This window comes from Pipistrellus hanaki (assembly GCF_964339955.1).
Source record: "Pipistrellus hanaki genome assembly, chromosome: 1".
Lineage (NCBI taxonomy): Eukaryota > Metazoa > Chordata > Mammalia > Chiroptera > Vespertilionidae > Pipistrellus > Pipistrellus hanaki.
This window is the reverse complement of record NC_140503.1, coordinates 148,885,205-148,898,340: the sequence shown is the minus strand read 5'-3', so window position 1 is coordinate 148,898,340 and position 13,136 is coordinate 148,885,205. Positions and strand designations below refer to the sequence as shown.

The following is a 13,136-nucleotide window of genomic DNA, read 5'->3' as shown; positions in this document are numbered from 1 at the left end:
TGTTTTTTATTAATCTTTCTTCAATGTATGTTTAGCTCACATTTATTTCAATGTTGAATCTTTAGTCTGGTGATGTTTTTGTGACCAGAAATATGCGGTAGGAACTTTGCTGTTGTTTCTATCAGTAGCCTATGGGAAAACTGGTTTGGTAATGTGTCCTTGTGCTTAAAGTTGCAGTTGCCAAGAGCTTATTGACATTAAGCAAGGACTTACTGTATGCCCGGGGTAGTAAAACACATAATGGGCAAGAGAGTGATAGACATCGAATTCTAGATGCTGCTTCCTCTGGAAGGGCAAGTGTCTTGCCAGATGTGAAGATCTGATCAAAGTAAGTGCCCAGAACTTGGACGTTCAGTACATAAATAACTAATTTTTAAAATATTGAAATAGTTTATAGCGCTAAGAACACACATACACACCCCTACTTAAGTACAGTAGTTTCAATGATGAATTTCAGTGCTCATTGTGAGCTAGATAACATGCTAGGAACTGTGGGTATGTAAGTTTGAACAAGGCACAGTTCCTGCCCTCAAGAAGATAACTAACAAAGGCCTTCTGGGGTTCTGATTAACTTTGTCACTGTGGCCAAGGAAATCTGTTCTTCAGGAAGTGGGCCTGAGACTCTTAAAAGTTAAGCCAAAGTTACTGAGCCAGCAGCAGACAAGGTTCATAAACTCACTATTGGCCTGCTTCCTCTCTCTTTCCTTTAAATAATAAAGATAGTGGGAAAAGAACCATGAACATAAATTTAGCATAGAACAGAGATAAAACACTTATACAGAAATTACTTTTATTTTGTTAAAAAATTCCTTAATGAGCTAGTAATTATTCACAAGGATCATCCAGAAAACAGATTTATGACACTATTAGCCTTCCACTTGATTAGAGATATTAATTATACAGAAAACATTATTCCCTAGAGTAGGTTACCCAACATCTAAGGGGCTGTGGACTTGTAAGAGCTTCTCCCAGCCTGCCTGGCTGCTCCAATCAGCTCACATGACTCAGTTCTAAGGATGGACATACTTTCTTTGAATTTAAAACTTCACAACAGTCCGGATGCTGTAAGAAAAACAATACATGTAGGTTTTGAATGGTATCTTTTCTCTTAAGAAGATTAAATTAATATATTTATCCTTTTTCCTCCATAAACTTCACATCACTCCTACATTCCATAATATACAACTAGGACAGCTTACCTCTCCCCCGCATGCAGCAGTTCAAAGGCTTTGTTAATTTCACCAAAAGACAGATTGTGGGTCACAAATTCATCAACTTTTATCTTTTTGGTCATATATTCAGACACCAACTTTGGGACACTTTCTACGCTCTTCCATCCTAAAAGAAGTCATACATCTATTAATTTTTTTTTCAGCAAGTTTCTACAGTATGCTTATTACCTTGTGGGTTAAATAAAGACATTTAAGAGAATAAATGTTTTCATTACAGAGGAAGGAAAAACATCAAAATCAGCATAGAGAAAGAATTTAATGAACATCATTAGTTAAGGAAAAAGTAAATGCCTTTCTAGTTCGTTCCTCTTTCTATATTGATTTACTAAAATGTCATTAAGTTTCAATTGAGACTATTAGACTACCCAGGATAGAACTCTGTAAGTCTTAGAACAAGCTTATTTTTTAGGTCCATAATAGCAGATTTCCATAATAATTAAATGCATGGAAGAAAAATATTGATGTGCTACATGGCTCTTTCTTTGGTGTTAAATCAACAATGAATAGGGATAGCAACTCAGAATAGAAAACTGTGAAACTGAAAGCAAGGTAGAAAATTAGATGCTTTAACTTTTCACTTGTTATTGAAAGAAGCAATAAATCAAAGCAGCCTTCCTACTTTTTAAAGCACAGATGCGTTGGATCATATTTCAAATCTCTTTTGAGCTTTTTCCCCCAAATCTCCCTCATTATATCCTCTACTAATTATTTTTCCCCCTACAAACTGAGACTTTTTCTTTCTCTTTTAAAACTGAGACATCTACAACTCTAGACCAAAACATCTATTTACATCTGTGGGTCATATTTTAGGACAGCGGTCACCAACCAGTGGTTTCAGAAGTCTGGCGACCGCTGTTTTAGGAACACCATTGGGCCCCAAATGCTCCTGCTTATTTCCCAATCAGCATTGTACTAGGATGAGGTTCAGTGAGAGGTTCCTATCACCTGTCATGGCTCAGTCACCCAAGCTTAGAAGGCCTTTCAAATTCAGCTATGGATGCCAGAAACCGATCATTGTCACTAATAGAGAAATGTGAAAAGGTAATCCAGAAATGTGAAAAGGGAATCCAGAAGGCTAGTCAACCTTAATTGCTCTGAATGGTCGGAGCTAATTACTCATTGTTTAGTTGAGACTTCATATGTAACTTCTTGCCGGTTGTCTATTATTGGAATTTCCTGCCTAAAGTATATGGGTGAATCTCATAACCTTAATAAAAGGAATACCAAAGCCAGAGCAGTGGTAGTCCTCCCCCTAGAGGTGGATTCCCGCCTGGCCCCCCAATTTCCCAAATTAATTCTTTTCTAGCCTCTCTCCCTCTCTCCATTTTGAGTGTGGCTTCTCCAGAACCTGAACCCCTGAATAGGAACCCTGAACCACGTGGGGCGTGGAAGGGGCTCACACATATGGATCCTGAGAGGATGCCTCTGAGTTGCATGCGTGGCTTTAAGTCTGTTCTTAGATCCTCAAGTTCAGCATATTTCCAGGAAAGGAGAGTTCAGTCAGAGTGACATTTCTATAGCAAATCTTGTAGTATAAAGATGGAAAACTTTGGCCAAATTCTTCCTTTTAGCATATTTCCTGAAATTTTCTTCTGACTTTTAAAAAAGCAGGCATAACATAAGGTAGAGGATGTTAACAGATACACAGATTATGCAAAACTCATGCTATATGATCTTATTCCTAAGAGGATAGTAAGAATATATTTCTTAAAAAGCCTGTTAACACTTAGGCAACCCTAACCAGTTAACTGCCATGCATCCAAAATGGAAACCATCCTTGCATCTATAGACGCTTATGATGTACAAAGGGTTAACAACCATACACTTTTTAGGATCATACCTGGGAAAAATAACCCGTCTGGCAGCTTTTTAATTTTGTTATAAGGTTTTGTCTAATTTAACATTTTCCGTTTAAGATTTAGTATTAGTTATGCTGAAATCAGTCCTCTTCAGCCAGAGGTATGATTGACCACTGCACCCTCCAGAAAAATGAGCAAAAAATGCCTGGAACTTATTAACTCCATAACAAGACACAGTATGGATGACTGTCGTTTGCCTGCCCTACCCCCAATGAGGGCCTCATTAAGAGAATGTTAATTTCCTTCTTTTTCTGAGTAAAATGTGGCTTTGAGCTTCATGAGAAAATACCGATTGTATGCGAAACTTTTCTATTAAGATAACTTTGTATACAACAACTCAGTATGAAAAGAAGCCCATGAAAATTGTTAAACCAAGAAAACTGGCCTGGAATTAAAACTCTGCAAATAGAAACGAGAGAGGAAACGTGCCATCCCATCCAGCAATCACCTCCGAAGGCGGTGCCCTTCCACGTGCGTCCTGTGACGAGCTGGAAGGGCCGAGTGGCGATCTCTTCCCCGGCACCAGCGACTCCCACCACCACGCTGACGCCCCAGCCTTTGTGGCAGGCCTCCAGTGCGGCTCTCTGCGGGCAGAGATGAACCAAATCACAGAAGTCAGTGCATTCTGCCGAGAATATCTGCTTCCCCAAAAACGAGAGAGTGGTTTCACAAAGCTTTCCAAAAAATGGCAGCAAAATGGTCAAGTGGAATGCTTAGTGCATTTAATCTTATTGAACAATTTTACTTTCTTTAAGAAACTTACTAAGTTGGCTAAGTAGTGACACAAATGGGATGGATTTAAAGCTTTTACTTGCTGTCCATTTTTAAAAGTAAATACCAACTCAAAATTCTAAAGACTTTAATAAAAGAAGTATGCAGAGAAGTAATTCTGATACTTTTGCTGAATGCCTCCTTTGTATCAAAGTAGGGGCTTTGCTGTCTATATTTTACACAAGAGGAAACTGAGATTTAGAGACGTCATTGTTCAGGGTCACTGATTTAGCATGCAGGTGTTTATCTACTTTCACGCATGCTCTCTACAAAGGCACCATTCTGCCTCTTAAGTAGACATACTCTAAGATTCACATACATGGAAGGCAAAGAAACATTTTTCTTCATCTTTCCCTGAGTCACTCATGTAATTTCCCATTTGTAGTTCAAATCATTATTTTTCCTTTCTTCTACTAGAATAATTCTTACTGAGACTTCTCCTTTATAAAAATAAAACAACTTTAAATCTTAAGAAAACTGCATTAAAAGAGCAGTTACAGCCCAGCGAGCATGGCTCAATGGTTGAGCACTGACCAATGAACCAGGTCACGGTTTGATTCCTGGATGGGGCACATGCCCAGTAGGGGGTGGTGCAGGAGGCAGTTGATCAATGATTCTCTCTCATCATTGATGTTTCTATCTCTCCCTTCCCCTTCCTCTCTGAAATAAGTAAAAATATATATTTTTCATAAAAGCAGCTAGTGAAAAGAGAAAAGAGAGAGGGGGGGGGGGAGAGAGAGAGAGAGAGAAAGAGAGAGAGAGAGGGAGAGAGAGAGAAATGAAGCCAACCAAGCATACTTACCATGACTTTCACATTACCAATACACTCAAAGGAGTAGTCTACTCCCCCATCAGTCATCTCAACGAGCACTTCCTGGATGGGTTTACTGAAGTCCTGGGGGCTAATACATTCACAGGCTCCAAACTCCTTGGCCCTTGCAAATTTATTTTTATTGATATCCACACCAATGATCCGGGATGCACCAGCTACCTTGCAGCCCATGATAACCGCCAATCCAACTCCTCCGAGGCCAAAGATGGCACAAGTAGAGCCAGGCTCCACCTAACAGTAAGATAGTCTGTGAGATACTGCTTCCACAGAGTCAAGAAAGTCACTAGGTTTCTTACAGATCAGACCAATTTAATTATTTCAGCAAAGCTTTGTTGTATCAAATTAGAAGGTGGAAGCTAAAAGCCAGGCCAACACTTACCTTGGCAGTGTTCACAGCAGCACCGTAGCCAGTGGAAATGCCACAACCCAGGAGGCAGACTTTATCCAAAGGTGCTGAAGGATCAATTTTAGCAACAGAGATGTCAGCCACAACTGTGTATTCAGAGAACGTACTGGTTCCCATGTAATGTAAAATTTTCTTTCCTTTGCAAGTAAATCTGCTAGTGCCATCTGGCATTAATCCTTTCCCTTGAGTGACTCTAAAAAAAACAGAAAAGGAAAAAGGCAGGATAGAATTAGGTTCCCTAAAACCTATAAGAAAAAGAATTATTAAAAAAAAAAACAACAACAACTAATAAATAGTTAGAAAAGTGTGCTAAGACAAAAAGTCCAATTCCTAATGTATGTATTAATCAGTTATCTTTCAACAATAGAGAAACTTGTAAGAGATTTATAACCTCATATGTTTTTCAACGTTCAGTATTCTTTTGGATCTTACTGTCAGAGTATTGAAATAATTTTTAACAGGTACAACTTATGGATCAGATAAAATTATTTTAAAATTCCATCATAACACTGTGAGCAAATGTAACTTCATAAAGCATAAAGTTAAACCCAGCATTTACACAAAGACCACATGCAATGAATAATCCATTTGGCTAAGGAAAACAGATGGCCAAACTGGCAATTTAGACCTTTTAGCAGGCCTTTTCAGAAGTGTAACAATCCTCAAGGATTCAAGTTACTTTCTCTCTTCACTTAGTTTTCTGCCCATATAGTTGGTTACAATAATGGGGCTGGGGGTGGGAGAGCAAACTTACAAAGGCAACTGATATAATACATGTTAGTAAAAATTATTTTAGATATTCTAAATTTATAGGTGATATAGTGTCTCGTTTAGGAGGATGAGCCCTAAAGTCAGGGACACACCTTGGTCTCAAATCCTGTGTAATGTTGGGCAAGTTAACCTATACTGGACTTTCAGTTTCCGAGTCTAGAAAATACAGAGAACAGGTTAACTGGTTTGGCTCAGTGGATAGAGCATCGGCCTGCAGACTGAAGGGTCCCAGGTTCAATTCCAGTCAAGGGCATATACCTTGGTCTTGGTTGTGGGCACATTCCCAGTAGGGAGTGTACAGGAGGCAGCTGATCGATGTTTCTCTCTCATAGATGTTTCTAACTATTCCTCTCCCTTCCTCTCTGTAAAAATCAATAACATATATTTTAAAAAAAAGAAAATACAGAGAATAATTCTTTCTCATAGAAAAAAAAGAAAGAAAAATATCAAGTGAGATGTTATGTAAAGCATTAGCAGAGTGCTAAATAAATATTTGTTATTTGTTAATAAAAATAAACACTATAATTTTTAAAGCAGGGTAGTAAGAAGCTAGGGAAGCAGAATATGGGAATCTGAGAGAAGATAATTAAACAAGGCAAAACAATTTGAGTAATTTACAGCCAGCTAATGAATCACAAGGTTTTACCTTCCCTAACCAAGGGCACTTAGGAGCAAATTGTTTATACCAAGCATGTCAAACTTGCAGTAAGTTTGACATGCGTGGTTGCGGTAGTTTGACATGCTTGGTTTACACACTCCAGACTGCTTTGGGAAAGCCTGGCCTCATCCCAGTCCCTCGTTGATGAAATCGTTTTAAAATTAAACTAACCAGAAAATTATCCCTGATCCCTCCATACGCAGATTTTGATGAATCAACATATTGAAGGACACACCTGGAAAGCTAATGAGTATTCTGTTAAGACCCTCCTCTGAAACCTCCACTTGGATTTCCACTGGCTGAAGAGAAAATGCCTCAAAACAAAGAAGCAACAGTGCACTCTCACTATAGCATGCCTGTGCCTTGCATCTCTGCTTTTTCTAACCCACAAGAGTTGCAACCAGGGGAGCAGCGGGCAGCAGCATCTCATCTTGGGCTTACCCCTGAACCTGTCTCCAAGGCTCCCTTTTCTCTGACTTTCCAGTGAGTTAACAGCAGCCCCTCCCTGGCTCACTTCTTTTCCTGGGACTTCTATTTCTCAGAGAGCCAAAGCCCTCTGCCTACTCTCTCTCCTGTTGCTTCTTCTACCTTTAACTCTTCCCTTTTTTCACTGTCACCAGTTTTAATTAATGTAATCTCAAAATCACCTGGAATCCTTTCATGAACTCTTTCCTGCCTGAAGAACTCACATGCTACCAGCCGGCTCAAGGCAGACCCGCTCTGGGCCCAGACCCCACCAGGAAACAATTTGATGTACACTCTTAGACAAACCCTTTGGGATACATATGAATAAACAAATACACAGATGAAGAGAAATAGATTGCCTTTGGATTCAAGAGTAAATACAAGTTCTTTGAGAGAAAAATAGAAATATTACCAGAAACAAAGAGCAAAAAGATACTAACCTTATCTTCTGGCAAAGGTTTGTTTTAGGATTTAGGCAGAATTTGCATTCTCCACATTGAGGGATGTAAAGTGGGATGACAGTATCACCTGGAAAATGAATGCAAAGATATTATCCTGGACACGTGGCATCTATTCCTAATGAATGTATCAGCCCCTGCAAATGCCTATTCCTGTTAGCTCATTCGGCTTTGAAAGTTAAGCTCTTTAAGGCTTAGAACTTCACCTACATAACATCATTTAGACGAAGCCTGACTACAAAAATTACAAAATTTTGATTAAAGGAAACTTTTAAAAACAATAACTGGAGAACAAGGCGTCATGTGCCTCAAACTACTGACTCACTGATGCACCTTTAAAATTTCTTGTTTAGAAACTGACTTCCGAAATGTTTTTAACAGTTTCAGATGAACAGCAGCCTGCAAACTCAGAGGAAAAAAACCCATCAAATATGGGGTGGGCAAAAGTAGTTCCACAGTTGTGACTATGGGAAACACAGAGTTTATTCTTGTATTATTATTTATTAGTTATTGTATTATTTTCCATACAAACAACTGCAACCTACTTTTGCCCACCCTCCATTTATGCTTCCTGGGTGAGGAATAAAATCAATCTTCACAACTTTCTTAGGTGATAATTTGTTCATAAGTAAACAATGGGTAGCTGATCAGAAATGCTATTTCCCTATGGAGGTGTAAAATAAGTGGTTCAAATGCCCTCTTACCTGCTTTTAGCTTAGTAACTCCTACGCCAACACTTTCCACAATTCCAGCACCTTCGTGCCCTAAGATCACTGGAAAACTGCCTTCAGGATCAGCCCCACTCAGGGTGTAGGCATCGGTGTGGCACACTGCAGTGGCAATAATCTATCAGGATATTCGAATAAAGAGCATTTCAGTGTGTGTGCATGCAACTCAGAGTAAGGCATCAAAGGAAAGGTCCTTTTATTTCAATATAATCCACTGATTCCAAAATACTTTTTTTTCACACTTTAACCTCTCTAAAATCAGTAGATGCTTACAAATAGATGACATCTTAACAACTAGAATTGGCAGGCTTTTCTTTGTAGTATATTATAGTGTATTTATATTCAATAACAGATGGCACATCTATTCTCCTTTTCAGTGCATATTAGCAAGACAAAGCAAATAAGGTGAAGAGGAAGAGCATCTGTGTGCGAAGCCATTTCACCGCTGGGCTCTTCAGGCCTGTTGGGAAATGGTATTTCTACAAAGGTATGGATTATTTCTGAAATATGCCAGCCTGCTTGGTCTGCACTAAAACTCAGAGCTTTTAGTGGAACCAACTCCCTTTTAGCACACAAACAAATTTGTTTAAATAAGTCCTTTATCCCTATCTCTTTTAATAATGTTATCTTTCCAAACCACCAAAAAAGCACAAAGAGAAAGTCTTAGAATGAACTTACATTCCTCTGCTTCTCGCTTACATACCCACTTACAATGTAACGTTATTTGCTATTTATTGGCAGTCCCAGGAAAGGCAGCTGAACTCAGTGTACCCCAAACAATACATTCAGGACAAAACATTTTCTTTTTCAGGGGCAAAATCACAATCAGGTTAGTTTCTGAATTTAACTACTAAAATATTTCAGATTTCTGGGTTTGGGTTGAAAAGGATCTTGAAAAGTTATTTGTGCTTCTTGACCTGATATGTGGGATCCCTGGGAGCATGAGTCAATATGTGTTTATGTGCTGTGTGTTTGGAAGTAGGACCAGGGACATTTACTCCAGTTTATAGCAAAAAAAAAAAAAAAAAAAAAAAAAAAAGCTGATTTTTTTTAGGATGTTAGTTTTATTTAATGATCACTATTTTATTTTTTAAAAATATTTTTATTGATTTTTTTTTTTTTTTTTTTTTTAGAGAGGGAGAGGAAGAGAGAAACACTGATGTGAGAGTCTAATATCGATCACACTCCCTACTGGGGATCAAGCCGGAAACCTGGGCATGTACCCTGATTGGGAATTGAACTGGTGACCTCCTGTGTGCATGGGATGATGCCCAACCAACCGGGCCACACGGGCCAGGGCAAAGGTCACTACCTTAAATGATTAATTTTACATCAAAACAAAGAGAAGAATGCTAAAAACACCCAGCTGGTGGCTTTGTGAACTATGCCTTTCTCCTGGGATAGCTTCATTAAGCACTGGAATAATAAATGCATCCCTTGAACTCGGGCCCCGTCTGCAAGGGTCAGTATTTAAAGCTCTCTAATAAGATGACTTTACTTGGTTGTTGCTCCAGTTGATCAGGAGCCTCTTCCCAAATCTTATTTGAAGTTTCACCTAACAAAACTAAAGGCCACTTCTTTTTCTTTTGTTTCTAATGTGTCACCATACATTTTAAGTTATGGGTCAGCAGAAAGGGGAACATCCGGCAAAGTCACCTTAAACTTAGGCTACAGAAATAAACTGCAGTCACCCAGTGATCCCTGGGGCAGGCTGCTCAGCCCACCATCAAAGCTACAAGATGGGAGGAGTGCAAAGGAGGATAAAATAAGAGGAGGAGGATGTGATTCTGTGGTTGGAAGACTTCCAATACCTTGTTCTCGACCCACTCTCCTTTGGGATTTATCCTTTGCAGAACTCAAGAGTATTAATCTATCCAGAGACCTAATTGTAAGTCATCTTTTCCACTGCCTTAGATGTAACATTACCTTAATTCGAACTTCATGAGCCTTTGGCGGTGCCACCTCTACCTCCTCAATGGAGAGAGGCTTCCCGGCCTCCCAGGCAATGGCTGCCTTGCACTTGATCACCTGAAATGGGGAAAAAAAAGAGAGCAAGTTGTTTATTCACCTGAATGAATAATGAACTGCTTATTAGTTAATTTAGATATTGATGAATGTTAATCTTGGGAAGTATTAGTATATCAAAGATTCACAAAGAAACATGCAATGCCCTAGCCGGTTTGGCTCAGTGGATAGAGCCTTTGGACTGAAGGGTCCTGGGTTCGATTCCCGGGGTCAGGGCACATGCCTGGGTGGCGGGCTCGATCCCTGGTAGGGGGTGTGCAGGAGGCAGCTGATCAATGACTATCTCTCATCACTGATGTTTCTATCTCTCCCTCCCTCTCCCTTCCTCTCTGAAATCAATAAAAATATATTAATAAAAGAAAAAGAAACATGTACTTCTAAGTGATACAGAGAATTGTTCTGCCTGTTTTTTAGATTTTGTATAAGTAATATTCATTAAAATATTTAACTTAGATGTCCTTTGGTCAGATATAAAAGCCTCTTCTGGTTGAAAAGTTTTATTCACGGAATACTTATTGATATTCTACAGGAGCAGGCTAAGAATACAGGTCTAAGAGAATCTGATTCAGTAGGTCTGGCATAGGACCCAAGGAATCTGAATGCTTAACACGTACGGTGACATTCTTTTGTTCAGGTTGGTGTAAGTAACATTGCTGTAATACAAAACCATAGGATGGGAAGGACTGTACCAGTAAGGAGTACCAGAATGGGGGAAATTTAGAAAACCATTCCTATCACCCTGGTGTGGCTCAGCTGGTTGGAGCACTGTCCTGTACATCAAAAGGTGGCAGGTTTGATTCCCCATCAGGGCACATATCCAGGTTGTTCTACCATTGAGCAACACCAGCCGGTCAGGCTATTCCTATCCATTTTAAAAGTACTATCCAGTATATTATTCACTTGCCACCTGTGGCTACTGAGCACTTGAAAAGTGGCCAGTCTGAACTGAGTTAAGCTGTAAGATTTTGAAGACTTAGTACAAAAAAAATACTTCAATAATATTTTAAAAATAGTGATTACATGTTGAGATAGTATTTTCAATATGTTGGATTAAATTTGAACATGATTTTAATGTTTTTTGATATGACTAATAGAAAAGTTAAAATTACATATGCCAAGTGTATTATATTTCTATAGCATAATGTTGCCCTAGAATCAGATGTAACAGGGAAGATTTCGATCAGTTACATAATGGTTATGAAACAAGTTGGCAGAATAAAGGTTGAAAGCCACTGGGTTTATGGGAGACAGAATGGAAAGTCAATAATTACAAAAAGTGTGATTTAAAGGGAGAGGCACATAGTGCTACAGAATTCAAAAAGTGGAGAGTGTAACTTTGGCAGTGAGTTTGAGAACCATCACTTTTAACTGGGATACGGAGAAGAGTTACAAATGGTGATAAAACACCTACATTCCGGGTAATTGTGAAGGGTGAATGAGAATGAATATGAAGCAAAGCTACCCTATGCCTAATACAGTCTTTGGCACAGGGTAGCTTTGCAAAAATAACTTAGTAGTTATTAGTAGCAGTGAAACAGTGGAGGGGAGAGGAGAGTTAAACTGTATATAGAGACTATAGTCCCCATGTATGTGCAAGGGGCTTGGCACCGCCCGCCCCCTGCCCCCCCCCCCCTCCACTGGTCGATCTGGAAGGTCGTCCTGGAAGGTAGTTCAGCAGTCTGGTCTAATTAACATATTAGCTCTTTATTATACAGGATTATATAAGATGAAACTTGTGTAAGTTGGTGAGGTGATAAATTTTGCTTTTAAAGTTAAAATGTATATATTAAATCTGATGGTACAAAAAAAAAATCCAGACACTGCACTGGAATCCTTTTCACCTCTATGTACCCTAAACCTCAAAGGTCAAATTCAGAATAGTATCAATGAAGTCATATTGTACACTAGAGATGTGAAGCAACAAGAATAGCTCATCCATACCTTTTATTCTACCCCTACCCTCGCCACTTTTGAAGAATGTTTTAGAGGAGTTTAAACTCTTCCTTTCAGTGACACTTCTAATCGAAACAAAGCCCCACTCTAAATCACGGGCAATTGCCTCACTTCAACACCTGAACTGTAATAGGAATTATAATTTTGCACCTGCAAGTATGATCCTGGGCAAGTCACAGTAAGTCCTGGATAGGCTCTGCAACTTAAGGCAAAACGACGTTTTAGGAATCTAATCCTACCTTATGCTGCTAATTAATACAAAGCAGAGTGAAGCTCCTACGGCATCTGATCACCTTTACGAACGAAATAACCGTGAACAAAAGAACCTGCTGTACCCTTTGCACAGGCAAAGCGTGGCCCTGGAGCCATTTCACCGGGATGCGCACCGACCACCCTGGTCCCCCGCCCCCGTTCTCCCCGCTCCGCTGCAGCTGCCCAGAAGCGCAAAACCCTCCCGAATGAGGAGGCGAAACAAAGCTTCCTTCCCGCTGAACCGTCCCTCCCAGGCCCCGTTCCGGCTCCGGTGCCCGGTGGCCCGGTTCCAGGCTACGCTCCCCGTCCCCGGCACCCCCGGACTCGGGCCCGCCGCAGGGCCTACGCTACCTGGTTCGCCATGCCCTCGGGTGCGGGTCAGCGCGCGTGGGCATCCGGGGCGGGTCAAGCAGTCGGGATGTGGGCGGGGCGTGTGCCGGACGCAGGGGGCGTGGCGCGGCGTGGGTGGGGCTTGCGCCGTACAGCTGGGACGTAGGTGGGGCGTGTGCCGGACGCACCGGGCGGGGCGGGGCGGGACGTGGGTGGGCTTGCGTTGGGCGTAGTCCCGCCTCCTCGGATGCCGGGGGGCGGGGCGGGGCGTGGGGCGGGGTTTGCGAGGGCTTGGGAGGGATGGGCGGGGCCGGGGGTGCGGCGCGGGGCGCACTCTGGCGGTGACGGGAGGTCTTGCCCCAGAGGCCGGCAGGGTGTGGGCGAGGCTGGGTTAGC

General features: G+C 40.8%; 1 protein-coding gene across 1 annotated transcript; it reads right to left on the bottom strand.

Annotated features, from left to right (window-relative positions):
* Positions 1–771: 771 nt before the first annotated feature.
* LOC311628198 (alcohol dehydrogenase class-3) lies at positions 772–12,852 on the bottom strand. Its single transcript, XM_084895171.1, has 9 exons — positions 12,762–12,852; positions 10,107–10,208; positions 8,157–8,298; positions 7,435–7,522; positions 5,074–5,293; positions 4,665–4,925; positions 3,540–3,675; positions 1,200–1,338; positions 772–1,062 (listed from the first exon to the last, which is right to left on the bottom strand). The coding sequence occupies exons 1-9, from the start codon at positions 12,771–12,773 to the stop codon at positions 1,038–1,040; spliced, it is 1,125 nt and encodes a 374-aa protein (XP_084751297.1). The 5' UTR covers positions 12,774–12,852; the 3' UTR covers positions 772–1,037.
* Positions 12,853–13,136: the final 284 nt, after the last annotated feature.